We start from the raw sequence: 26,472 nt of genomic DNA, 5'->3' as shown, positions 1-26,472 counted from the left end.
AATTGAATGAAGACCTGAAATAATAGAAAGACAAAGGCAGGTAGATATGAGCAGGCACAAAGACCATGAGGAAGTACATACATTGTTACAAGAGCAGTAAGGAGACCCATGTGTCTGGAGCGGCATAAACCAAAGGAAGAGAAGTAGGATATGAAGTTGGAGAAATGAAGAAGGACCATAAAAAGATAACAAGCAGGGTCCTGAAGAGAATTGTAAAAAACTTTTGCTTATGCTTTTAGTGAGGTGGGGAGACCTTAGGAAGAATTAATCAGAGGATTCTCGTGATCTGACTGACTTTTTAAAGGAATCAGTATGGTTACTCTGTTGACAACACACTGGGGGGAGTGGCAGAGGTGGAAAATTGAGGAGATGGTGGATTGGACCAAGATTGTAATAGTAAACGATGAAAAGTAAATTAGATTTAGGATACCTTTGAAAGTAGAGAAAACTCTCTACTTTCTTAAGAATTTGGTGTGGGGTATAGATTTAAAAAGAGTCAAGAGCATCAAAGCTGATGTAGCTCAGCTGGCTGGAGCATCATCCCATAATGGAAGACTTGTAGGTTCAATCCCAGTCAGGGCTCAAACTTAAATTGCAGGTTTGATCCATAGTCAGGGCACATAGGTTCCTGGGTCTGGACAAGTGAGAGGCAACCGACTAATATTTCTCTATCATATAGATGTTTCTCTCTCTCTAAAAGGAATGAAAAAAAATGTCCTCAGATAAGGATAAATAAAAATGAATGAATAAATAAATAATAAGAGTCAGAGGTGATGACAATATTTTGTGCTGAGCAATTGGCATAATTAAATTATTTAACCAAGTATGGAAAAGATTTTGGAACAGAGAAACATATATACTTTTCATGTTACTTCAAATGTCTATTATAAATTCAAGTGGAGACATCAAGGAAGTAAGTCTGAATTTCAGGGGAAGTCCAAGCTGGAGATGTCAATTTGGGAGTCATTGGCATATAAATGGCATTTAAAACCATGGATATAGATGTGACCACCAAAGAAGTAACTATAGATGGAGAAGAGCAGAGACTAAAATAATGGATACTGGGACATTCCAATAATAATAAGTCAAAGAGAATAGGACAGACCAAACAGGAGACAGAAGGAGGTTGATAAATCCAATTGGTCATTAGATTTAGCAGCATAAATTCAGCTCATGTGGATTTGGAAAGAACAATTTTGTGGTAAAGTGAATGTCTGGATATGAATGGATTTGAGAGAGATAGAAAGGAATTGTAGAAAATGAGCATAGATAACTTTGAGGAGTGTTGATGTACAGGGAAGCAGAGAAATAAGGAGCTAATGGAAAGGTTGCTATTGGAATTATGATTAAAAGAAGACTTTTTCCCCCCAACATGCAAAAATAATGGATTATTTGTATGGTCCTGGGCATGATCCAATGGAGAGAGCAATAGCTATGATGGTGAGAAGCAGAGAATTGCAAAGTAGGTGACAGAAGATACCAGCCAGGATAGAAATGACATGAGATTGGAAAATAAAAGCAACACTCCTAGTGGGAAAAAACAAAATTGCATTTCACTCATCTTTTCATTTAGAGAATGATGAAAACAAAAAAGAATGTGGCACCGTTTTTAAAAGTGTAGCAGTATTATTATTAAAAGAAATTTCCTATGCTATTTATTGCAATTTCAAGTAATCAGTGATTAAAAAATCAGTATAATTACAATGAGACATAAAATCTTACTGACATTATTCCTAATCCAACCTTTTCTTTATGACTCATCGTCTGTTTCTTAGCCTCCCCTTTTCAAAATGTTGGTACTTTTCCTTTTATTTTCCTTCTCTAACTTCTACACTCATAAGATGGCCTTCTACTCCTCAATCTTTGCATGGAGACTCAGACTCTTCCTTTTGATAGTTATAGGCACACACACACAATTTATTGTGTAATATAGTTCTCAAAATGGCAATGGATTCAAAATGGATAAATATGTCTTAACACTTCTCAGTAAAGATAATCACTGAGTTTTATTTTTTTCTAGGTTAGATAACCATATAATGGATTGTTATAAGGAAATCCTCTCTCTGCTTAACTACATTAACTGGGGTATTTTATACTACTTTTATATTTGAAATAAATGTATATTTTTAAAAAGTATAACAAGCATGCACTGAAAAATATTACTTTTATTTGGCTTACATTTAAATGTTTTAAATTAATATAAAAGCATATTATCTTTCAGAATTGCTTTTTAAATGTAGTTGTAGGAGGATTTTTGCAAATCCTTACCTCTCTTTTATGGGGTTTAACTCTTTCTAATTGATTCTGGCACTAAATAGTTTGGTATTTAGATTTTTTCCCCCTGGAATTCTTCTTCCAGTAGTGTAAAAACATTCTACATACTGATGCACATAATTATCTTGTCTTTGGAGAATTTCAAGCTTGCTGTTTTTTATTTGTTGTAGTCAGAAGCCATGCATGTGAAGTGGATCCATATGGAATGCCCGGGGGATGTTCACACATCTGTCTGCTCAGCAGCAGTTACAAAACACGGACCTGTCGCTGCAGGACTGGCTTCAACTTGGGAAGTGATGGCAGGTCATGCAAAAGTATGTTGTCAAAATCAAATATTTTCCAGCAGCTACTGCCTCAGAATAGGGTTTTTAGTATTAATTAGTAGCATCAACATCAGTAATAAAATGAGACTTCATCAAGTGAAATATGCCTGAAAATATGTGGCAGTCTCTTTTCTCAAAATTAGTATTTAGTGCTTGTGTGTGTGCATGTGTGTGTGACAATATGTAATAGAAAACTAATTGGGCTGTAGAATGACTAAATTTATGGGTCTTCAGGAAACATAATTTAGGAAAGATTTTTAGAAAGACCCTTTCATTTATCCCTTAAAGAAACTTTTTGCTCTAATGAGCTTAAATCATTGGTTGATCAGATTTTCCCTTATCTGAACCAAGATGCTTATATTATTAGATGGATTATTTAGTCCAACAGAAGTTTAGATAGAGTAATCTTCATTTTATCCAGTATCATTGGGGAGTGATATTCATTTTATTATTTAATGTTTGGGTAAATAATTGGAGGTTTGCTAATTAGTATTTTAAACAATTTTATTTAAAGACTTTTAATAGATATATCTTTATTTTATTCTTGAAATATGCTATATTAATTATTATATATTTAAATAAGCAAATATATTTTTATATAAATGAATTTCATAAGTTTGACATTTTGCACAGAAGTTAGTTAAGGACTTTACTTCAGAGTCTTTAAACTCACATATAGTAGAATGGCCCTTTTAGAATAGAGTGTCCATGTGGAGACTATTATTTGTCTTTAAATATACTCATATACAATAATTTTTAAAGTTATGGCTGCCTTTTACAATGTCAAATTTGTTTTCATTTTTTCATAGAAATAGCTTTTTATTTCTGTCAATTCTCTCTCTTTGGTCATCTCTTCTTTGTTCTTGTCATGTGCTTGCTGGGAACTATGAAGAAAAACCACTAAATTTGTTATAATTTCAAATTTAAACATTAATTAGTAGTATAAATACTTTCACATCAAGAACAAATAGGCTCAACTGCTATAAAATGTTATATGCATTTTAGTATTTTGCTTTTATTTTTAATGTTATATTCAAGGCTGGGAATGAAAATAGCAAATCTCATGTTCAAGAGATTCTCTGGATAATTGAGGATAGTGTGTCAAAGGTCTCAAGATAAAAGTTGTGTGTGTGTGTGTGTGTGTGTGTGTGTTTACATATAATCAGCCATCAAACTGTCCTAGTTACCACTTGACCAATGATGGATGTCATGTAAAAATATCACCATGCACCCTTATACATGTACATGCATGCATATATGCACACATTTGGGGAAAAACATAAAATCAGAGTTGCATAAATGTCAATCTCTTCAATTTAGTGTCAGTCAGGGTACCTTTATATTAACAGAAAGAATTCTAGGTATTTCAAACAGAAAGGGTCAAATGCAAAAAGGTATTTGCAAAATTATCAAAAAGCCCGAAGCAGCAGCTTCAAGAATGGGTCTTCAGAACATTCCTCAAAACTACCATCAAACTAACCTGGCTTAAAGCTGGAACATCTGCCAAAATCAGAAACCGTGGCATCAGGAAGCCACCAATGGCAACGGTAACTTCAAAAACATACTCTTTTACTTGGGATCCAGGAATTAGGAAGCTTGCACCACAACTATTAACTCCAGAAATATGTCACAACTGATAGTACCCTATTGGTAAATAAGACAAAAAGACCCCACTCTTTCTTGCCTCTTGATATACACAAAGGAAGAAGATCAATGTGGAAACACTCAATTTGCCCATTAGATGAACACCAACAAAAGCCTCAAGAAGTGTTCTCATTTCCATATTTCAAACTTGAGCAAATACATTAGATTTTAGGTACTTAAATCAAGACCAGAAGCATGGCTATGTGAGAGTTGCTGTGAAATGTACTTTTTAGTTTTATGTTGTGTATAATATGGGCAAACACACTAAAAAATCTCTACAGTAGTATTGAATGACTTAAAAATTATTTAAAAACAATAAGGAAATGGTCACCATTCTTATTTAAAAGTATACATGCACACAGGTACATACACACATATACATTAAACCAATGAAATACAAGGTTTACTAATTTTTCTTTTTTTTTAAAGATTATATTTATTTATTTTTAGAGAGGAGAAGGGAGGGAGAAAGAGAGGGAGAGAAACATCAATGTGTGGTTGCATTTCGCTCACCTCCTACCAGGCACCAGGCCTGCAACCCAGGCATGTGCCCTGCACAGGGAATAGAACTGGCGACCCTTTGGTTCGCAGGCTGGTGCTCAGTGCACTGAGCCACACCAGCCAGGGTCAATTTTCAATTAAAACATATATTAAAAATAAAAGCACAAATAATTGTTAGCAAAAATGAATATGGTAAAACCAGCATTCTTATGCATTGATAATAAAATGTAAATTGTTATAACTATTGTAAAGACATAAATATATACAAAAGACATAAAACTGATACTCTCCTTTAACAAGTTATCTCACTTTTGACTACAGAAATTCATTGTAAGTGTACTTACAATAAAAATAAAAACCCAGAAACAATCTAACAATAAGTAAGTAGCTGACTATATTATATTGTCTTTCTAGTAGGAAACATGATGCTGCCATTGAAAGAATGTACTGAAGACTTTTTAATGATACAACAAAATATCATTACCTTTTAAAGAATTAGGTACTGCAATATGCATGTAATATAGCTCTATTTTTATACAAGAAGGGAATCTATGCATATAAATTTGGTAGGGAATACTTAAGAATATTAATTTTTAAATTAATATGCACTAATTTTAAATAATATGCATTATTTAAAAAAATAGACACTGAGAGGCTATGAGAACAATGATGAAAAGAAATATAGATATTCTTTACCCAATAAGTTTATTTCTGCAAATGTATACTAAAAAATCAGCTAAGAAAATATATAAAATGGTGTGTTGAAAAAATACTTATCTCAGTGCTATTATGGTAACAAAACGATAAAACCAACTGAGGAATGTTTTGGCAAATTATCATGTAGCATACTTATCTATCATACTGAAAGAACCTAAGGCTTAAAATAGTCAACATAGATCATAATTTGATACTAAGATACAATAATGAAAGTAAAATATAAAAATGGGGTGTCCTCTTCAATATAAGTAACTGGGCATTATAAAATTAGCTAGATAAATGAAATCTGAAATAGGCACACAAAGGAATAATATACAGTGGTGAAAACAAATGAACAATGACTACAACAGCCATGGCTTATGATCAGGAATGCAGTAAGAATAAAATTATTTCACAGGATAATTCACACATATAATTCATGTATATAAAGTTAAACAATCTACTCTTGGGAAATACATAGAACATATATCTAAAACTTTTAAAAAATACATGATAAAATCAATAATCAGAATATCAATGTCTCTAAGATGGAATTGAGGTATCTGCATGTCTTCCCATGATCTTGAAATATTCTTAAGATCCATGCTAGATACATGAAATCCATTCTATTTTTATTCTCGCTCTTTGTTTTTTCTATATATATTCTCCATATATAAATGTTATAAAATTTGTTAACACACATTGAATATTCAGTAACTCTAATTAAAAATAATATAAAAATATGGATAATAATACAGCTTATATTGAGGGTGTTATGTTTATGGGTTGTTAGGTTTTTTTTTTTCAAATTTTCTGTAATGTAGATATTTTACTAAAAATCTCGTGATATGGTTACTCATATATAATTGACTCAGTTTTTAAAAAGAAAACTGTATGCTTTTCCTTGCATATAAAGTAATTATTTCAAAATTATATTGAATAAATTAGCAATTAGTGAATCTTGCATATATTTTTATATAAAATGGTGAAGGAATCAGTTTACTCTGTAAAAAAGCTAACTTGATTTTGGCACTCTAACTCAGGAGACAGTTTTTTTCTTTGGCTTTTGTTTTTCTTGTTTTTTTTCGATGAGGACTCTGTTGTACATCAGAGTTATTGACATCAACCTCTCACATTCTAATTAAGATGTGAAGAAAAAAGTGATGCTGTGTCTGGCATTTGATTTCATTTCTTAAAAATATAAATCACATAATTAGGTAACTAATATATTCACATGCAAATATGTGATATTGTGTGATTCTTTTGTTTGCTTCTGACAGTCTGTAAATGCAAACTCTGAGGAGGGCAGTGTTTTATATATTCTGAAGTTTTAGTATTGTCAAGCATAATGAACTCTACAGTTAGTATCTACAAAATGTGTTGGATAGTTTGTAATGAATTGTAAAATTAAATGTGCCAGATGTTATGATAAATGTCCATTTTACAGTTACAATTTTCCCAATGACTTTTCATGTTTTTTCCTATACTGACTACAGACAAAAGAATAATTAACTAAATATAACTCATTCATGGAGGTAATTTCTGTTTTAATTAAAATAATGCAATTAACTGGCCTTCTCGCATCAAGATACATTTGGCATATTTTAGAGTTTAATTTTTGATATTGAATTTTAAAAGCGTTAATTGTGCCAGTTAATTAAACCATGGCATTATGCAGTGTAAAGAAGATTAGACAGCATCACTTGCTTATGTTTATAATCTTCATTCTGCAGGACCCAAGAATGAGTTGTTTCTTTTTTATGGGAAAGGACGCCCAGGAATTGTTAGAGGAATGGACTTGAATACCAAGATAGCTGATGAATACATGATCCCCATAGAAAATCTGGTAAACCCGCGTGCTTTAGATTTTCACGCAGAAACCAATTATATCTACTTTGCTGACACCACCAGTTTCCTAATTGGTCGACAGAAGATAGATGGCACAGAGCGGGAAACTATCCTGAAAGATGGTAAGTGACAACGTGTAACATTAATGTTAGACTGCCCAGAGATAAAGCTCTTTAAAGGGATAAATCCAATGTATGTCAAACTGACTTTTTAACCAGAACCCAACTTACTATTGGTTTTAAAATATTGATTAATTTAATTTTCTTTAGTAATATTATTTTTATATATTTTTCACATTCCAGCATATTAAAATCTTCATTATACAATTGGACTTGCAATTGCCCACTACATTTTAAATATTACACGAATTAAATTGAGCTATTTATTCACTTTTGTGGAAAAATATAGATTTAAAATTCTATGTTTACAGTTCTATATGGCAGAACAGAAGATTGTAGCAGGATATCAGAGATTGGCAGCATTTCATTCTTACTAGAATATTGGTTACATCACTCAAAGTCCATGAAGAACATTAATGTCCTCATTGTGATCACAGATCTTGCATATTGTTTCTTACTTTATAAATCATTAAAATTCAGTTTTCTAAAGTTGCCTTTGAAATATCAGTATCTGTAGAGAAACTTAGTTTTTATGTCTATTTATACATACACACACACACACACACACATACACACACACACACGTATGCACAAACATATGCATATACTTCATTAAAGTCAGTGGATTTCATGAATTAACTGGTTTAGGAACAACCAACAGGTAACAAAATAATATAACTTTGGTTTAAGTAGAAAAGATATCTAATAATCAAGCAAACCAAATCTTTGAATGGCTGCTAGTCACATTAGCATGTTAATGTTTCTGGACCTCAGTTTCCTCATACATACAATCACCTTATTTCACAAATATTTTAGGAATTCTTGATTAGTGAATATTAATTGTAACCTTATTTTTTGAAGGACACTGTGTTAGCTATCATAATAGATTGAATAGATTTTAGGAAATTACTACTGCCTTCAAGAAATCAATAATCTACTTTTGGAGATAATACAGGCACACGAAAATGTAAAGGATTTGAAGTATTTAACTTAGTAAATTCAAAGATGGCCCAAGATAAGATGTGACTAATCAAGAATATCCATGTGGAGTGGTAGAAGAAGGTAAAGAGGGGGTAAATGGTGATGGAAAGAGACGACTTGGGTTGATAAACACACAATACAGTAAACAGATTATGTATTGTAGAATTGTATACCTGAAACCTATATAATTTTATTAACAAATGTCACCCAAATACATTACATTAAAAATAAAATATAATAAATTTTTTTTAAAAAAAAAATCCATGTAAGGAGAACCCGCAGGAAGGAAGAGATATCTTTATGAGAATATTCTCAGTGAAATTTTTGTGGAGGAGGTGTTATTTTGAATAGATATTAAAGAAAGAATATTAAGTAAGTGAGGCAATGCAGGGCTCTTCAGGTCCCTGTTTGGGCACCAGCTGAGATGGGAGCATGGACTCTGACCCTGCAGAGCCCAACCCAGGGTTGTCATGATGGGGGAAATAAGTTGTCCCAGACACTTCTCTGTCTGCCAGGGAAAGAGGTCGCACTTCCCTCTTGTGGAGAAAGCCCTAAGCCCCCATGTCCAAAGTCTTTAATTGAAAGGGTTATCAATGGGGCTAGGTAGTAGGAATGTACAGGTGATCTCATTACATCAGTATGTTAATGTTTACAGAGAATAGATGATGTTTTGAAAAAAAAAACAAATGGCAAGAACACACCAATTTACATGGGTCCGAGAAGAGGCTAGTAAACGAAAGAGACAAATAAACATGAGAGCATAGTAAAAAAGAGAGAGCCAAAGAGTTTAGGGTCAGGGTCTGTGAATATGAAAATTTCCTTCTCAGCATGAGCTGGTTATCATAGCTTTTGAGGGAAAAACAAAGCATGCTTCAAAGAATTTACTTCTAGACCTGATTTCCCCTGTGAACTGCCCTATCAGTGTAGGGCTGTCTCCAGTATTGTTTCAAACCTGAGCTAGGAGAGCAGAGCCACCAAGAGATAAGGAGACTTCTTCCAGATATAATGAGGACTCTGGCCATATCAAAACCAAGGGTTGAGGGTCTTTTTGCCCTTTCTCCATGTCCCCCAAGTTCTTCCTTGATGCTCACTGTGGTTGTGCCTGTCTCAGGTTGCCCCTTCCATCGAGGGATCTTATCTGTCATTGACTAACTAACCATCCTCCAGGGACAAGCAGGGTGATATGGGGGAAGCAGGGGGAGCGCCCTTGCCAGGGGGACATGTTTTATCTCCTCAGTGGCCTGTTTTCCCAAGGCCTCCTTGCTCAGCTCCAGCCTTGGGGCCCCCTTGCCTGTCAGTGGAGCTACAATTCCTGAAACCAGATGGGACGTTACCTAACAAGTAAGGGGGGAAGATATTCCATGAAAACAGAACCAAACAAAAGCACATTCTCCAGAAAAAGGATGAGGGGAACATTAAGTGGATTACTACAGGAGATTTGTTTACAGTTAATAGCAACAGAGTAGATACAAAAGGTGGCAAAATAAAATAAATGTTAAATGAAGGGCCTGGGATACAAATTCTGAAGGGGTAAGAGACAGGAAACAATTTTAAGACAAAGAATAATGTGAATTAAATGATATTTTAGCAGAATCAATCTTGTAGTGGAGTGCAGAATAAATCAGAATGAAGGAGAGTAAATAAAAGTAGAGAGGAAGACTAACATCATTTACAGCATGATGGATAAATAAATGATGGCCTGTTATCTCTTAAAGGAAACAGGTCAGCATAAAAGATTTTTCATTCACCTCAAGTTCACTTTAAATCAAACCTTTAATGATAAAAAGTACAATTTCCAAGAGTGACAAATGAAGTGCTAAAGTGAAAAATATGCCTCTTTTTGTCTTTTTTTTTGCCTAATTAGAGTTAAGATCTTTCCTTTAAATTGGATGTGGCAGAGACTGTCTGCCTACTTTTCTCTGTGATGTGATATCAGTTGATAGGGACTTGACAATTTTAGGACAACGAACTTGCACATTCTTTCTAAGTAGTATATATATATGGATTACTCTAATTTTGACCTAGACATTTTTAAGACGGACTGAAATATAATATAGATGATTCTTGGTTTCTTTTTCAAAACTGTCAGTTCCAGCATTGTATCTGAATGATCTGGCCAACAGTCTTAACTTTGACAATGATATATTAGTGACGTTGGTGGTCTTTTGCATTATACCAGAGCAACAGCAATCAACTCCAACACATGCTTGACTTCCAAGTACACTTGTATAGTTTTGCCTTGGCAGTATGAAGGTTATAAGAACATTTTGTAGATTTTCACAACTGAAATATACTAACATTTTGATATTCCTATATAAGAATATTAATGTATTTTATTAGTTTATCTTTTTTCTTCCCAGTAAAGAGAATAACAATAAACATTATGATACAAGATTAACATTTCAAAACACAACTTACTTTTGGCATATGACAATTTGTGATTCCTGTAACCAGAAAAATCAATTTCACTATGTATTTACTCATTTAACTAGAGCGTCCACAATCAAACCTGAAGACCAAGAGGAAGTGCTTGGTTTGACAAATGATTCTTTAAGTTTGGCAGAAATTCTTAGTCTTAGATAACTTTGTATAGTTTGAAGTACAGCCTATAAAAATTTTGTTTGTAAATAAAACAAATATTTTGGACAAATGTATGACCTCAGGTATTTTCTCTAAAGGAAAGTAATTAAAATAGCATTTCAATGAAAGACTGATCTACATTCAATTTTTGATTTTTTTTTTGTTTCAAAGATTTATTGAAAACCTTCTAAATATAGTAGGCCCTATAGTCTTTTTAGTGAGCTAATGTAGTAGTTAAATAATGACAAAGAAAAAAATGTCCTTTTGAGTTACTTATTTATATCTAAATAATTACTGAAATTGTCTATGAAATCAAAACATATAGTGATTAAATAAACATAGACATATATGTAAAAATAATTACTAATCTGTATTTTTTCACTATTTTTTCCCAAAATTTTTGTAAAATTTATACTTTATTTTTTAAATTAATTATTTGATTTATTTCTTTGTCCAGTCAATAAATATTCATTGAATACCTTCTCTAGACCCGGCGCTGTTCTAGGTGATAGGAATGCTGTAGTAAATAGGACCAAGGTTCATATTTAGTTTATACCCAAATAGTAGGAAGCAGATAAATAAATAGATAAATGAACAAGATAATAATAAATGTTAAAAAGAAAATAAAGTAGGATACTATAGTACAAAGTAAAAGAAGATATCAACAGGAGGGGAATTTATTCTAAGTGATCAGGGAATTTAAATTAGCTGTTCTTGCCAGGTATAATTGCTACTGTTTTCTCTAAAAGAGCAAAGCAGATACTCTTTCGAAGATTGAATTCACTTTTATCTTCTTGGAGTCTTATCCAAAATTTAATTTTCATTATAGTATATATCATAGTTTTTAGCAATAGAGGAAAACATAATATGATAACTTATTGTTCAATATATAATGCATGTATTTTATTAGTGCAGCACTTGTTTTTTTCTAAAGATTTTATTTATTTATTTTTAGAGTGGGGAAGGGAGGGAGAAAGAGAGGGAGAGAAACATCAATGTGTGATTGCCTCTTACACATTGGGGGCCCTGCCTGCAACCCAGGCATGTGCCCTGACTGGGAATCGAATGTGTGACCCTTTGGTTCACACGCCAGCGCGCAATCCACGGAGCCACACCAGTCAGGGCTCAGGGCTTGTTTTTAAACTGTATAAATTAATTGTTCTGGGATACATATATCCAAATATAAGTCATGTGAAAAATAATTTTTCATATTGGTCCATATTTTTAAAGTATTTTAAATCAACACTGATAAAGCATTTTTTTTCTGAGTTTGAAAATGAATGCCTGAGCCACAACAGAAAACTGTAATTGTAATAGATCCTATAGTTAAACTGGAGACTTGAGGTCACCAAGTTTCTGGTAATTTGCTACAATATCCACAGAACAAACACAAAGCCTGTGCTCTTAACCATTTTGCTATACTGACCTTATACGCTTTTTAGACTGGGTTCAACCTGACTGAGGTCTGGAGTATGTACACATTTCCACATCCCAGAGTCTTATTTTCACTGAAACTATATTACAGGAGAAAACAGAATCTCTTTGGGAAGGAAGCAAAATATGCTTCTTTTTTTTGATATTATGAATAGAAGTATTGAAAGGAGGAAGGAAAAACAGTATTTTTATGCCAAACATATTCTCCAAATGGCATGTTTAGAGTTAATTTGTTCATATATGACCAAAGGATAATTCCATATTTATATGATTGCTTGTCTAGCATCTGAAAGGTCAACCCCTATTCTTCACCTCAGTTCCATCCCCAGAATTTTCCTACTCTTTCCATGAATTTTAAAATACAACAGTGTTTTCAGTTACATATTGAAATGTGTAGTATTATACATGGGCCATAAATTGTTATTTGATAACTCATCATTGTACTTCTAAGAACCCTCATTGCTACCACTATACACACATGCAAGCAAGCACATAACCACCAATAAGTAGAAACTAATCAATAACAACAACAACAAAACAAGCAAGAAAAATATAACCAACAACATTGAAAGGAAAAACAAACTGATAGTAACAAGAGGGGAGGAGAGAGGTGGGTAATGGGGAAAAGAGGGGGAAGGGTCAAATCAAGGAACATATAAAAAGGACCCATGAACAAAGCCAAAGTGGAGAAGGATTGAGGTTGGGAGGTGGGGGTAGAGGGGGCAGGGGAAAGTGGCGGTGGGAAAATGGAGACAAATGTATTTGAACAATTAAAAAAAGGAAAAAAGAAAAAGAAAAACCTACTTTAGAACCACAGAAATATTTCCAGACCTCTAACCAGTTCTAGGACAGGATGTAATCTGTTCCCAAATGACACCAACATTAGAATAATATAATTTCCTGAACCTAAAGTTCACCATTTGTTCTAGGATTTCAGTGAACTTCACCATTGTATAACTCAGCAGGAATTTCTAGTGTCTCACGGAGATTAAGTTTTACAGCGATGAAACAAACATCACGAGCTATCACTAATGAATTATGTTAGAAAATTCCTATGAACTTTAATGATTATGATTTGTGAAACATTTTAAAATTAAAAGCAAGCTTTCAGTCTGATATTAGATTACAGGTGAATGAATATCAATCTTATTTTTCTTAGTTTAACTTTGAACTTTATCATAAAGAAAAGTCTAAGACTCTGAGAGATGTAGACTCTGACCAACCATTAAGGAAAATAATGAATACATTTGTCAGTCATGAGACATTTCCTAATTAAAACTGTTGAGAAGAGATTTGTGTTTGCAGCTCCTGAGAATCTAATGGATATTGTCCTGCTGAGTAGCAAGGTTTTTATATAGCCTGTTTGCACGTGATGACTCTAGTTGACTATCAATAAGATGTTTTCCTGAAATTTACTGGAAATTTGAGGCCTGAATACATAGGTTTGATTTTATGGGTCAGCTTGTAGATTGATATTTCTCATACATTTTTGTGTTTCTCATAAAATATATGAGATATTAAAAAAACCTTTAAGCCAGTGTGTATGTATTTTTTTTGTCTGAAAAGTTGAAAGGGATATAAGAAGATTGAAAACTGTGTTCTGAAATATATTAAATCATAAAAAATGGAATTAGCCATGTGGCTGATGGATCTTAGTAAATGTAGAGAAGACAACTTCCCCTTATTTGTTTTCATCCAACACAGGCATACTTACATATATGTATATGCATTAACATATACAGCATACTACACACACACACACACACACACACACACACACGCATATGCAATCAGAACAGCTCTAGAGACTTCCTTAAAAATTTTTATTATCATGGTAATGTTAAATTGCTCATAAGATCAAAAGAGACAATGTGAAAATACTTAATAACCCCCAAAGTACAATTAAAGCATTTTTATATTTTATATTTTATATATAAAAAATATATAAATATATTTTATATTAATAAATACTCTGGTAGGATTTTTATACACTTCATACAAATTGCCAGTTTTTAGCATGAATTTAAATAAAGGAAATGCGGTCAATCCAGTTGCTTAATTGTTCTTAGTATTGTGTAATTTTTATTTGTTACTTTAGAATTCCCTTGGAAATCCTTTATTCACCTATGACTACTATTTTGAACATTGTCTATAATTGCACTGTTGGCTAAAATAATACAATTTTTTTTAATTTAAAAAGTTTGATAGATCATTTTTGGTTGGCATTGCTTTGCTGTTGGTATTCTAAAGTAGGAAATTCTAGATCAAACTGTAGGGCCAGGTAACATGAACAATGTAGGCTGAACAAGTTCCCATGAATCTAGCCATTGTGAAAGGATTTTACAGGAGGGCTAAGTCAATGTTTGTGTAACAAGTATATTGAAAAATGTGACTCTGACCTAGCTAAAGTATAGCTTTATTTTATTTCTTACAGACTTTAGAAATTTATTCAGCAGAGTAAACGTTCCTACACCACAGTAAAACCTGGTGAAATCTCAATTCTTTCTGCTCACAATTAGGTCAGTCACAGAATTCTCAGTCACTTTAATTCAGAAACACATATTTATTTAGCAATTAGAATGCTCAATTCAATATATATACATATACATTACAATTCCAAATTTAATGTATAATCAAATTTTCCTCTCTCCCCATTAGTGTTTTCTTCTAGCTAGAAGCCTTGAAAAGAAAAGGAAGGGAAACTTGATCCACTCTTTTTCTCTGCCTTGCATTTATTTCCCTCACCACCCCTCTGAGCTTGCTAGTCAACTTCCAATGCCCACTCACTTCTTAGCATTGGTGGGAAGAGGAAAGAAGATTAAGAGTGATAAGGAGTGAAACAGAGATAACAAAACTCTTACATGAACTGGTCCCATTGTAAAGTGGCCTCTCTGTGTGCCTGACAGTCTAAAATTTACTTTCTTGATGGGTGTGGATGTGTGTGTGTGTGGGTCTGTGTTTGCGTGTACATATGCAAGATTTTCAGAGGTTTTCTGCTGGATCTCACTAATTTCATTTTCCTTTGTCGAGATGCGTGAAAGTCTATGCTCTTACTTTGCATCCCTAAATAATCAGTTCACATACTTCCTGTTACTGTTTGAGTCCCTCTACCCAGCTGGGCAACCTTGTTGTACCAGACTGAAAGGATCCCTGTGCCAGCATTTTCACCTGTGTGATCCAAATTTCATTCACAATAATATTTTCAAATCTTCTGCCCCAGTAAACTATGGGAATGCAGAAATAGTGCAAATCAGCCACTACTATTCTGCCTCCAGAGTCCACTTTAGCTTTTTCAGATTGAGAAACTCTCAGGGGTTTCATGTATTTGTAAAAAGCAGCTGTAGAGAATTAAATTCAAAGATCTCTTGGAGGTTCCACCGAGGCTCCATCACTAGAGTGCAAGGAAAAAGTATCCCTCATTCTCTTTCCTAACACCTTGGGAGTTTAAAGGGTACAGGGTAGAGTGTTACAGAACAGCAACATCACTCTCCAAAGAAATGTTCTAAAATCCTCCCCTCTTTACATTTTTGTTTTCTTTAGTTTCTTGATCTGATTGAGGCATGCATGAATGGTGGAAACAATTCTGATCAAGTTGATTGTAATGTACAAGGACTCTTTTTATCACACTTAATTTGATATCATTTTCCCCCATAATTTTGGCTTCTAATAAAAGCTTTAATTTTTACATCCTACTACAAATGTCACTGTTAGTTACTATTGCTTCTAATTCTGCAAGAGTGATCAACCAAACTCGGAAATGTTCTAATCGAAATTAGGCTGTGTTCCAAGTGATACCTGGAAAGAAGATATAGGAAAAACAATAGTAAGTCTATTTTGAAAATTCATTTAAACATACAGGTGGCAACATGTAGTATTTTCACTCACCGTTGTGCTTCTAGGTTTTAAATCTGAGTTAAATATCCCTTACATTCTTAATTTTTTATTTTAAACATTTTAAAATAAAGATTTTGCAAGGCTTAGAATTGAGCCTTTTTAAAACAAGGAATTATATAAAAACAAACAGACAAAAACCCAACAATATTCAAGCACACAGAAAGCTCTTAAGCCTCCCCGACAGCACCATCACTACATGTGAAGAGGAAGAGCACCTTTCCACCCTCATCCTTTTCTCCAGATGTAACAGCTCAGGTGTTACCTTTGCCTATCATTTATGTTTGTAAGTGTGAGGAAAACCAAATGTGGCATACTTTCTAAAATGTTATATTTCTAGTCAGTGAACAATATTATCTGAGTTAATTTTCAGTCCAAATTCTTCAGAATAATAAAATATAGAAAGGGTGTATATAAAAATTACCTTATTTTTTTCAGTCCCAGTTTGATAACTGGTGGTCCAGATGGACGAAGATTTCTTCTTCACTGTGCATCACAAATCATAGAACTGTACCTATTATTTGCTATTTCTTATACTATTTTATTGTATGTTCTAGAGAAAATCATGTTAATTTTTGGCACTGTAGTCATGATTTATCAAGTGAACAGTTTGGGTTATGTGGAGTGTGCTCTTGCAGAAGGAACCTGGAGCACCTTATACACACACACACATGCACATATGTTCTATACTCTATCACAGATGGATTTAATGACAGCCTTTGCCAGATATATTTGGCATTATAGAGCCTAAAATCTTGGATAAATAAAATAAAATAAAATAAAATAAAATCTTGGATTAAATTTCAATCAAATTAGTTTTTTAGGTATCACACAGGCAAATATCTTTAAGTAATAGATTTTTTAATTTCCTTTTTTCTACCAAAATGTCTGAATTAACTAATATTCTTCATTTCTTAAAAATGACTGCAAATTTTACTCTGGATACCTATAGTTTTCTTCTGAAAAACTCTAGCTGCCTGTATAATTTTATTTTTAAAAATCAGCTCTATTGCAGTATAATTTACATACTGTAAAATTCATCTTTTTAAGGGAATAGTTCAATGTATTCAGCTGAGTAACCACCACCACAGTCAAGTTAGAATGTTTTCAGCCCTAGAAAGTTCCCTAATGTTTCTCAGAGCCACTGATTTAAATCCTATTCTTATTTAAGTTTTCTTTCTATAGTTTTACTTTTTCTGAAATGTCATAACAATTTAATCATATAGTGCATAGCCTTTGAGTTTAGTTTGATTCACTTAGATAATGCTTTGAGATTCATCCATGTTGTTAAATATACCGGATAATCTTTCCTCTTCTGGGGTGGAGGGTGGTGTATTATATTGTATGGATGTACCACCATTTTTTAATTCATTTACCAATTGATGTTCATTTAGACTGTTTGGTGTTTGGTTAATGCTGAAGAAAGATTTTATAAACATGTGCATATAATATATTTGGTAAGCATGGGTTTTCATTTCTAAAAGTGGATTGCCTGGTAATATGGTAAGTGGTCATCTAACTTGATAAAAACAGCCATACTCTTCAATCTGATTAAACTCTTTTTCAAAGTGACTGGATCATTTTCCTTTTCTAACATCGAGATTTGAGCATTCCAGTTGTTTTGCCTTCTCTCCAGCACGCATTGTTACCAGTCTTTTTCATATAAGCCATTCTAATAGATGGATGTTTATATCTCGTTCTTTTAATTTAAAAGTTTCCACATAAAGGTCATCTTAGCTTTTATTCTATTAACAGCAATAACTCTTGTGTCGACCAGTTTATTTTATTGAGTTATTTGTCTTTTCTTGCTTTTTATTTTATGTCATAAATATTTACTGAATATCAGATAGTGGATGTAGAAAAAAGTTATGGATTCAAATAAGTAAAATTTATGCCTGAAGAATAAACACATTTTTTTTCTGTCAGTGTATTATTATGGAGAGTTTGGTCATTTTATTCAGTAATTGGGCTGGATTTGGATTTTCTTCTTATAGTTTTCTTTGGTGAATCAAAGCTTTCAGCCTCTTCCAGTGATGGAGTGATAAGACCTTGTGCTTAGTGCGGAACCTGCTCATCACTCTGCTTTCTATTGTCCCTGTGTCATTGCCTCTGAGGGGGTCACTCTCCACACTGGCCTCCCCACATCGATAGAAAGTTGTGATCTGTCACTAAATAGGAGGTTCATGATGGTGGAAGAGGGGTTCTCCAATCTCTTGGTCTTGTCTCTGACATAGGGTCCGTGCCTGGGCTCTGGGCTTTGGAGGTGGGTCTTTCTGTATCTCTCCTCTCTAAGCAACCAACATCTACCACTTATATGTTGGGAACCTTGGTCAGAAGATAATCATCTGCCCTGCCCCTCAGGTAACAAATATCCTTTTTTTTTTTTTAATCAATCCAGGCTTCTGGATCTAAGGAGCTTTATTACACCTCCTTTAGGGGCAAATGGCTTTGCTCCTACTCTTCCCTCACCTTTTTTTTTCCCCATGGAATAAAATGCAATGCTTTCTTTATTAGCTGTTTTTGAATTATATACAATATTGATAACTGTAATATTTTAAAAATCATATTGTTATTTTCCCCATTTATGGATTCCATAATATATTAACCGCCAAATATGTCCTAGCAATGGGCATTTCTCTAATGTTACCTTCTTTTTTTTTAACAATCGTATACTTTAAAAAGGGTTCCCCTAATACCCCCAGTACCCACCTGGCACCACAGTCATCACCGTATTATTGACTATGTTCCCTCTGTGGTATCTTACATCCCCATGACTATTCTGTAACTACCAATATGTTACCTTCTGAAAATTAATGTTTTGGTCATTAAAAAAATTGGGATATGCCCTGACCAGTGTGGTTCAGTTGGTGCGCATCTTCCCACAAAGAAAAAGTCCCCTCAGTTTATGTGTACATCTTTTTCAGACCAGTAGCAGTAGACTTTCTTCCCCATCTCCAGTATTTGACCAGTGTTGCTTGTTGTGAATAGCAAACTTGTGGTGGGACCATGGGTGTTTCCTACCCCTCCCTCCAGGTCACAAGGCTTTTTCTTCTACCCCTCCCTCAATGGCAACTTAACCTTTGCAATTCACCTTACCTATGGGAAAGGAAAGATTTCCTGCCTGTTTTCTAATGACAGTTGATTTTTGTTTCTATACCTTCCATATAGGCAGTGGATCTTCGTCTTACTTCTGAGAGTGGAAAGGTTTTCTCCCCCTTCCCCGGTGGTTTAAAAATTTTCCTTTGCATGAGGGGAGAGTCTGGGGAATAGGGTGGGTTTCATGTATGTGAGACACACGGGGGTATCTATCAGGCTTCCAGCTATGGCTTTAATATCTTCCCTATGAACTAAGTAAAAGGAATCCATTGTGTCAAGCTTTCACAGAAATTCTAAACTCTTGCTTTAAATCACACTTAGTTTTAATAATATTTATAATTTTAATTTTTAAAAAATATCTACTTTAATGGCCATTGCCCCTTTCTCCTATTCTCTGCCAAATGCACAACGATTCAAGTTATTAGGCTTTCTCTTATTGTTTTGTGTTTCCATATTCTTTTGTGGCTCTCTGCATTCCAAGTGAAACTCAAGTCTGCATTTCTATAATTCATTAATGCAAAGAGGAATTTGAAGATCAAGATTGAAATATTTTTAAAAACTGTTTTTGCCCCCTTCACTTTAGCATAGAATCATATTTTAAAAATGACTACTATTACTTATTAATACATGGGAATTCCTTGTGATGTTATTAAACATCAATAGCTTAGACATTAAAAAAAAATCACTTAATACAACAAAATAAGGTTCTCCTCTTTTAATAAGCTCATTCTATATTTTTAAATAAATAAATAAATAGATAAATAAATAAAATAAAGTGGTGGGGCTTTTCACTTGCAAAAAGAAAAATTGGTCAATGTATTATCAGTAAAAATCTCATATTAAATATATGGTACAGGATGATATGAATAAGGGTTATCTCAAAAACTGATCTTTATTTATTGTTAAGATTTCCATTCAATACCTGCATAAAACTTAATTTAATTGCCAAAAATCTGCCAGAAAGTAGGAAAAATATTCATCTAAAAATAAAAGATTGTCATTGTGAAAGAGTTTGCACTCTAGTTGAATGCATGTCCAATTACAAATGAGGCAAAGCATTAAACATAAGACTAAACAAATAATTTAACCTGAGGCAGGCAGGATGATCCTATTTATGTAAGTATATTAACATTTTTGGAAGATTATTAAAGGAGGTGGAGTAGGGCTCTGGCCCGCAGAGCTGCTCTGAGTCCTCATTCGGCAAATAAAATAAGTCGTTCCAGACACTTTCTTGGTCTGCCAGAAGAAGGGGGTGGCGATTCCCTCTAGTGGAGAATGCCTCAAGCCCCTGTGTTCAGTGGCTTTTATTGAAAGGGTTATTAGTGGGAGCTAGGTAGTAGGAATGTACAGATAATCTCATTACATCAGTATGTTTATGTTTACAGAGAATAGGTGATGTTTGAAGAAGACAAAGAGCAGGAACACACCGATTTGCGTGAGTCCAAGATGAATAAAAATAAGAGTACCAAATGGTTTAGGGTCAGGGTCTATAAATAATATAAATTTCCTTCTCAGCATAAGCAGGTTATCATAGCTTTGAGGGAAAAAACAAAGCATGCTTCAAGGAATTTACTTCTAGGCCTGATTTCCCCAGGGAACCACCCGATCCAGTTTAGGGCTGTACCTGCCTCTAGTTATTGTTTCAAGCCTGAGATAGGAGGGTGGAGTAGAGCCGCCAAGAGATAAGGAGACTTTTTTTAGATAGAATGAGGACTCCAGCCATATCAAAGCCGAGGGGTGAGGGTCTTTTGCCCTTTCTCTATGTCTCCCAGGTCCTTCCCTGATGGCCCCTATGCGACTGTGCCTATCTTAGGTTGCCCCTTCCACCGAGGGGTCTTGCCCATCATTGACTAACCAGCCATCTTCCAGGGCCAGGCATGGTGATGTGAGGGAGGCAGGGTCTGCACCCCTGTCAGGGGGACAGGTTTTGTCTCCTCAGTGGCCTATTTTCCAAAGACCTCCTTGCTCAGCTCCAGCCTTGGGACCCACTTACCTGTTGGCGAGGCTACATTTCCTGAAACCAGGTGGTACAGTTCCCAACAAATAACCTCTTCATAGTGATTGCCTCTTAGGAGGGCCATGCAAATTATTTTAGTTACATCTGACTGTTGTTTATAGAAAATTAAATGCATTCATATATAACTTAGTTTAAAAGAAAATAACTAGTACAAAGGAATGAAATACAGTTATGGCTAAGCATGTTATAAAAAGAGTTTTAATGCAACTAGTGAAGCTATGTTCACTTTTATTCACATTAATATGTTTTCTTTTTCAAAGATAGTTTCTTACTTTTAAAGATTTTATTTATTTACTTTAGAAAGAGAGGAAGGTAGGAAAAAAGAGGGAGAGAAACATTGATGTGTGAGAGAAACATCAGTTGCCTCTAAACCTCAACCAGGGCCCAGACCTACAAACTAGTTCCCTGACCTGGAATTGAAACAGCTACTTTTGGCTTTTGAGGGCTACACTCAACCCACTGAGCCACAGTGCCCAGTGCTAAAAAAACATTGTTTCTTTATTAAAATGAACAAGCCTAAATTTTTATTTTCTTTTATTTTAGTTTGTTTTTTTCTGTTAATATTTATCCCTCTAAATATTTATACCATCAAATTTCTTTCTTTTAAATTTACATGAGGGCTTTTTTCTAAATAAAGGTGTGTCTTCTTACTGCAGGCTAGTTGTACTATAATTTTTGCCTTACATCTTCACAAACATCTAACTACTGCCAGTAATGGCTTAGTTGGCTATGAAAAAATAGCTTCAGTAGCAATTCTTTTTATATCCTACATACACTTTATTTTGGAAAGTCCTATATAACATTTTACTTTTCAACTAATTTGAGGATTATAAAGTTAAGATGGAGCAAAAGGAAAACATCAATTTTGTCTCACAATTCTTTTTTTTTAATTAAAGGTAAAATATTGAGTCAAACATTTAAAATATTAAGTAAAGAATTTAAATTATTTGAACTATCAATCTCAGGTCATAAAGTAATGCTCTTCAATTCTGTAATTTCATGACATTTTTATAATTTTTGTTTGTAACATATATATGCAGATATATATATATATGTATATATCGATATAGATATAGATACACACACACACAGTATGTGCATATATTTGCCATTATGTATAGCTCCTCAAATGTACCTATAGAGTTTTATTATAAGTGAAATAAGTCAGTCAGAGAAAGGCAAATATGATACAATTTCACTTGTACATATGTGGAATCTAAAGAACAAAAACAAATGAACAAACAAAATTGAAACAGAATCATAGATACAGAGAACAAACTGATGGTTGCCAGAGGAAGGGGGATTGAGGACCTAGGTAAAAAAAGTGAAAAGAAGAAGTACAAATTGCTAGTTACAAAACAGCCAGGGGGATGTAAAATACAGCATAAGAAATACAGTCAATAACATTGTAATAATTATTTATGATGCCAGATGGATACTGGAAATAGGGGGAGCACTTTCTCAAGTGTGTGATTGCCTCGCCTCTCTGCTGTACACCTGAAATGGAGACAAAATAATATTAAATGTGAACTGTAATTTTCAAATTACAGGCCTTGAAAGGGCCATGTCTTGCTCATCTTCTAAGAGTTTCATGCAGATGTAGATAGTAAACATTCAGTAAATGTTAACTTAGAAAAGTTTACAAAAACAAAACTATAAGCCACCAGTATCCTTTGTTGGAGGAAAGAAAGAAAGGAAGAAAGAGAGAGAGGGAGGGAGGGAGGGAGGGAGGGAGGAAAGAAGGAAGGAAGGAAGGGGAAAGAGAGAGAAAGAGAAAGAAAGAAGGAAAGAAAAGAAATAAAGGAAGGAAGGAAGGAAGAAGGAAGGAAGGAAGGAAGGAAGGAAGAAGGGAGGGAGGAAGGGAGGGAGGGGGAGGAAGGAAGGAAGGAAGGGGAAAGAGAGGAAAGAAAGAAAGAAAGAAAAGAAAGAAAGAAAGAAAGAAAGAAAGAAAGAAAGAAAGAAAGAAAGAAAGAAAGAAAGAAAGAAAGAAAGAAAGAAAGAAAGAAAGAAAGAAAGAAAAAAGAAGGGGAGAAAGGGAGAAAGGGAGAAAGGAAAGGAAGGGAGAAAGGAAAGGAAGAAAGAAAGGAAGGAAAAAGAAAAAGAAAGGAAGCAAGCAAGCAAGCAAAAAAGACACAGTGAATGATTACAGTGTATGTGCCAGGCAAGCACTTTACATGATTATCTCATTTTACCTCATTCTTTATTGAATATAGTTTACCTATCCTTACATTACTGTCATTCTAAATACCCTAGCACATTCAACATTAAGGTGGCAAGTAAGGAAAATATTTTATTTTTATTGCCTTTTTACATTTCATAGTACTTTATTTAAGTTAAAAACTACCCAACTGATGCCCCTGAGAGTAATGATAGTATACATCAAACAGTGGAGTGTGATATAGATTTAGGCTGATTAAGTGACATGTCTCCAGGTAAAAGCTGGCTACTCTCATATGTGTGATTTCCTTTTAGATTGATTTGATTTGTAAGTAGTTTCTATAAAAAACATTTTCTATAATTTTAAATATTTGAATAGATTTAATGATCAAGTAGTTAAACTAAGGATTTATATTAATTTTTCTTCTAGGTAATTTGTACTCTATGAAAATATCAGAATGATAATCACCACATTGAAACAATAGGAGAGGATTCTTCACTGATATTGCAGTGAATATGCTAGCCACACATCCCAACTCCTTTATTTCTTTTCTTCCCCCAAACCTATTGTGCTTACATTCATTCATTCATTCATTTATTTTATTTTACATGTATCCATCAAGTCTATAATACTGATCTCTACTAGGAGTTTCCAGAATGAATTAAACTACTATCTTTCCTTCATATTCCATAGAAACATGCAAAAGTGGGTACACATCAGTAAATTTAACAAGACCATGCATGGAAAATGTCAGGAATGAGATGTAGATATAATACGAATAACACTAAGGGAGTTTAGAGTACAGTTGCGTTTTAAAGGGGAATAAGAGATTTGTGTAGCAGATAGAATATTCTTTTGGCTTTGCAAAAGCTGAAAGATTGAGAAAATGAAAAGACGCAAGAAAAGAGTTGGAATAGGAAGTAAAAATTACAGCTATGGGAAAGAAAATTATGCCTGTGAGAGCAGGGAAAGGAGCTAACTTTGCTAATATTTATTCACTACTCTTGTTCGTAGGTGCTATACATGTTATTTCATTTTACCTTCACAAAAAACAAATAAAGGAAGGTCTTATTATGGAAATTCTTATAAAACTAAAGTGAAAGACAGCAGGAAAATAAAGATACCATATTCTCTCTGGCACCAAAGTCATTTTATTTTTCCCAGAACAGCACATTAATTGGCTAAAAGTAGTATAATCCAGCACACATGATTGGATCAAAGGGCTTATGAAAGAAGTGACAAATAATTATGGAAAATCTTGTGTGTCATTGGAAGGAAAATTGGAATTACTCATGGCATGATAGTGAGTCATTCATTTATAGCCTCATTTAGACAACCAACATTTATTAAGACCCTCTTATATATAAGAAATGTTCTAAGCCCTGGAGATACACCAGTGCACAAGACAGACACTATCTTAGAAACAAGATATCCACAAATATCCAGGTTGCATATATGATGAAAAGAGGGAAAATAACCCTACACTATTCAAGATAGTTTACTTTTTAACAGAAATTACATTTATTTTCCAGATTTACAATAGCAAACTATTATATGGTCTCTTTATTCCAGACTAGATTTATTCTACATTTATACCTAAAGTGGGAAACTATATTATGTATCCTCAAACCTTTTTGACCCTCTTCCCTCTCCCCAAAATCACAGAAAAAGGAAATGATGACTATCTCAGATCTTCATTAAATTACTTATCAACTCTCCTCTGTACATTAACTTTGATTTTCTTTTTACTTTTCCTGTGCAGTTGGAATCAAATTTCTCATCAAAGTATGAATTTTGACTCTGATATTTTCATATATTAAAACAACTTAGTTTTAATTTATTGTAATATGCAATATTTAGATAATTTGAATCATTATATTGTGATATTAGCACATTTGATGCGTGTGATAGTCTAATAACTATAAAAAAATAATTTAATACATATATTTTCTTCATTGACTAGTATATATCTGCCTCCACAAGACAGCAGTGTTTTCTTGGCTGAAGAATTAACCCTTTTATCTCTGTTACTAAAACAATTTTTCATAAACCTTTATTGTACATCAAAAATAACAGTATACATTTTGAGCCAGAAACAGTTACATTGATATTTTAGCTGTTAAGCTATTTGTAACTTATTTCAAATTGAAAAATTTTGAATTGTAAAATTTAACTCACTATTATATCAAGTTAAAAAAAACACACCAAAATTTAACTATTTTGAAGTTTAAAAAGGTATCTATGTATGTACATGAAAAATACATCATTCTGAGACAAATATTTCTAAAATGTTTGTCACAATGACTTGCTATGAAACATCTAGCATTTCTCCTTTTAACTATTTTATACATGGAATTTCAATGAAACTTGGTGCACTTAGAAACTGAATATTGCAAAGTATAGTAGTTTTTGCATTTACTACTCTACTACTCTACTAGCTACAGATAACCAATTTAATATTCTTATGTATCTTTGCCAAACAAATATGGCAAACAACTTTCTATTTGATGCCAAATAAATTCATATTTAGAGAAATCAAAATGGACTATAAAATGTCTGAGATATATTCCCCCACTTTAAAGGTAGAACTCCAACCTCATAGAGCAAGGCTAATTTTGTCTTCTACAGGATATCTCATATCTGGAATCATTCTTGCTCATCACAGTTGGGGAAGAAGGTGCTACTGGCATCTAGACTATAGAGTCCAGTGCTGCTAAATATTATGCAATGCACAGACAGCCTTCCACAATGAAAAATTATTAGGTTCACAGTGTCAATAGTGCCAATGTTGGGAAATCCTGTCTTACATGATGGCAGGAAGTAAAACTGCCAGCACTGTATAGGTGCCAACAGTAGAAAATGAGACTCCATACACAAGGCCCCTGACTTGTAGAGTGAACAGTTACACAG

General features: G+C 33.5%; 1 protein-coding gene across 1 annotated transcript in view; it reads left to right on the top strand.

Moving 5' to 3' along the window:
- LRP1B (LDL receptor related protein 1B) overlaps nt 1-26,472 on the top strand; it is a 1,772,547-nt gene that overhangs the window by 997,797 nt on the left and 748,278 nt on the right. Inside the window, exons 10-11 of the mRNA XM_054562474.1 lie at nt 2,445-2,588; nt 7,172-7,408. Of these exons, the coding sequence (XP_054418449.1) occupies nt 2,445-2,588; nt 7,172-7,408 (381 nt within the window). The remainder of the gene's footprint in view (nt 1-2,444; nt 2,589-7,171; nt 7,409-26,472) is intronic.

This window comes from Pteronotus mesoamericanus, unplaced genomic scaffold, assembly GCF_021234165.1.
Source record: "Pteronotus mesoamericanus isolate MK-2021 breed Mesoamerican mustached bat unplaced genomic scaffold, CSHL_Meso_final scaffold_651, whole genome shotgun sequence".
NCBI lineage: Eukaryota > Metazoa > Chordata > Mammalia > Chiroptera > Mormoopidae > Pteronotus > Pteronotus mesoamericanus.
The sequence above is the reverse complement of the archived record's forward strand: the minus strand, read 5'-3'. Positions and strand labels throughout refer to the sequence as shown.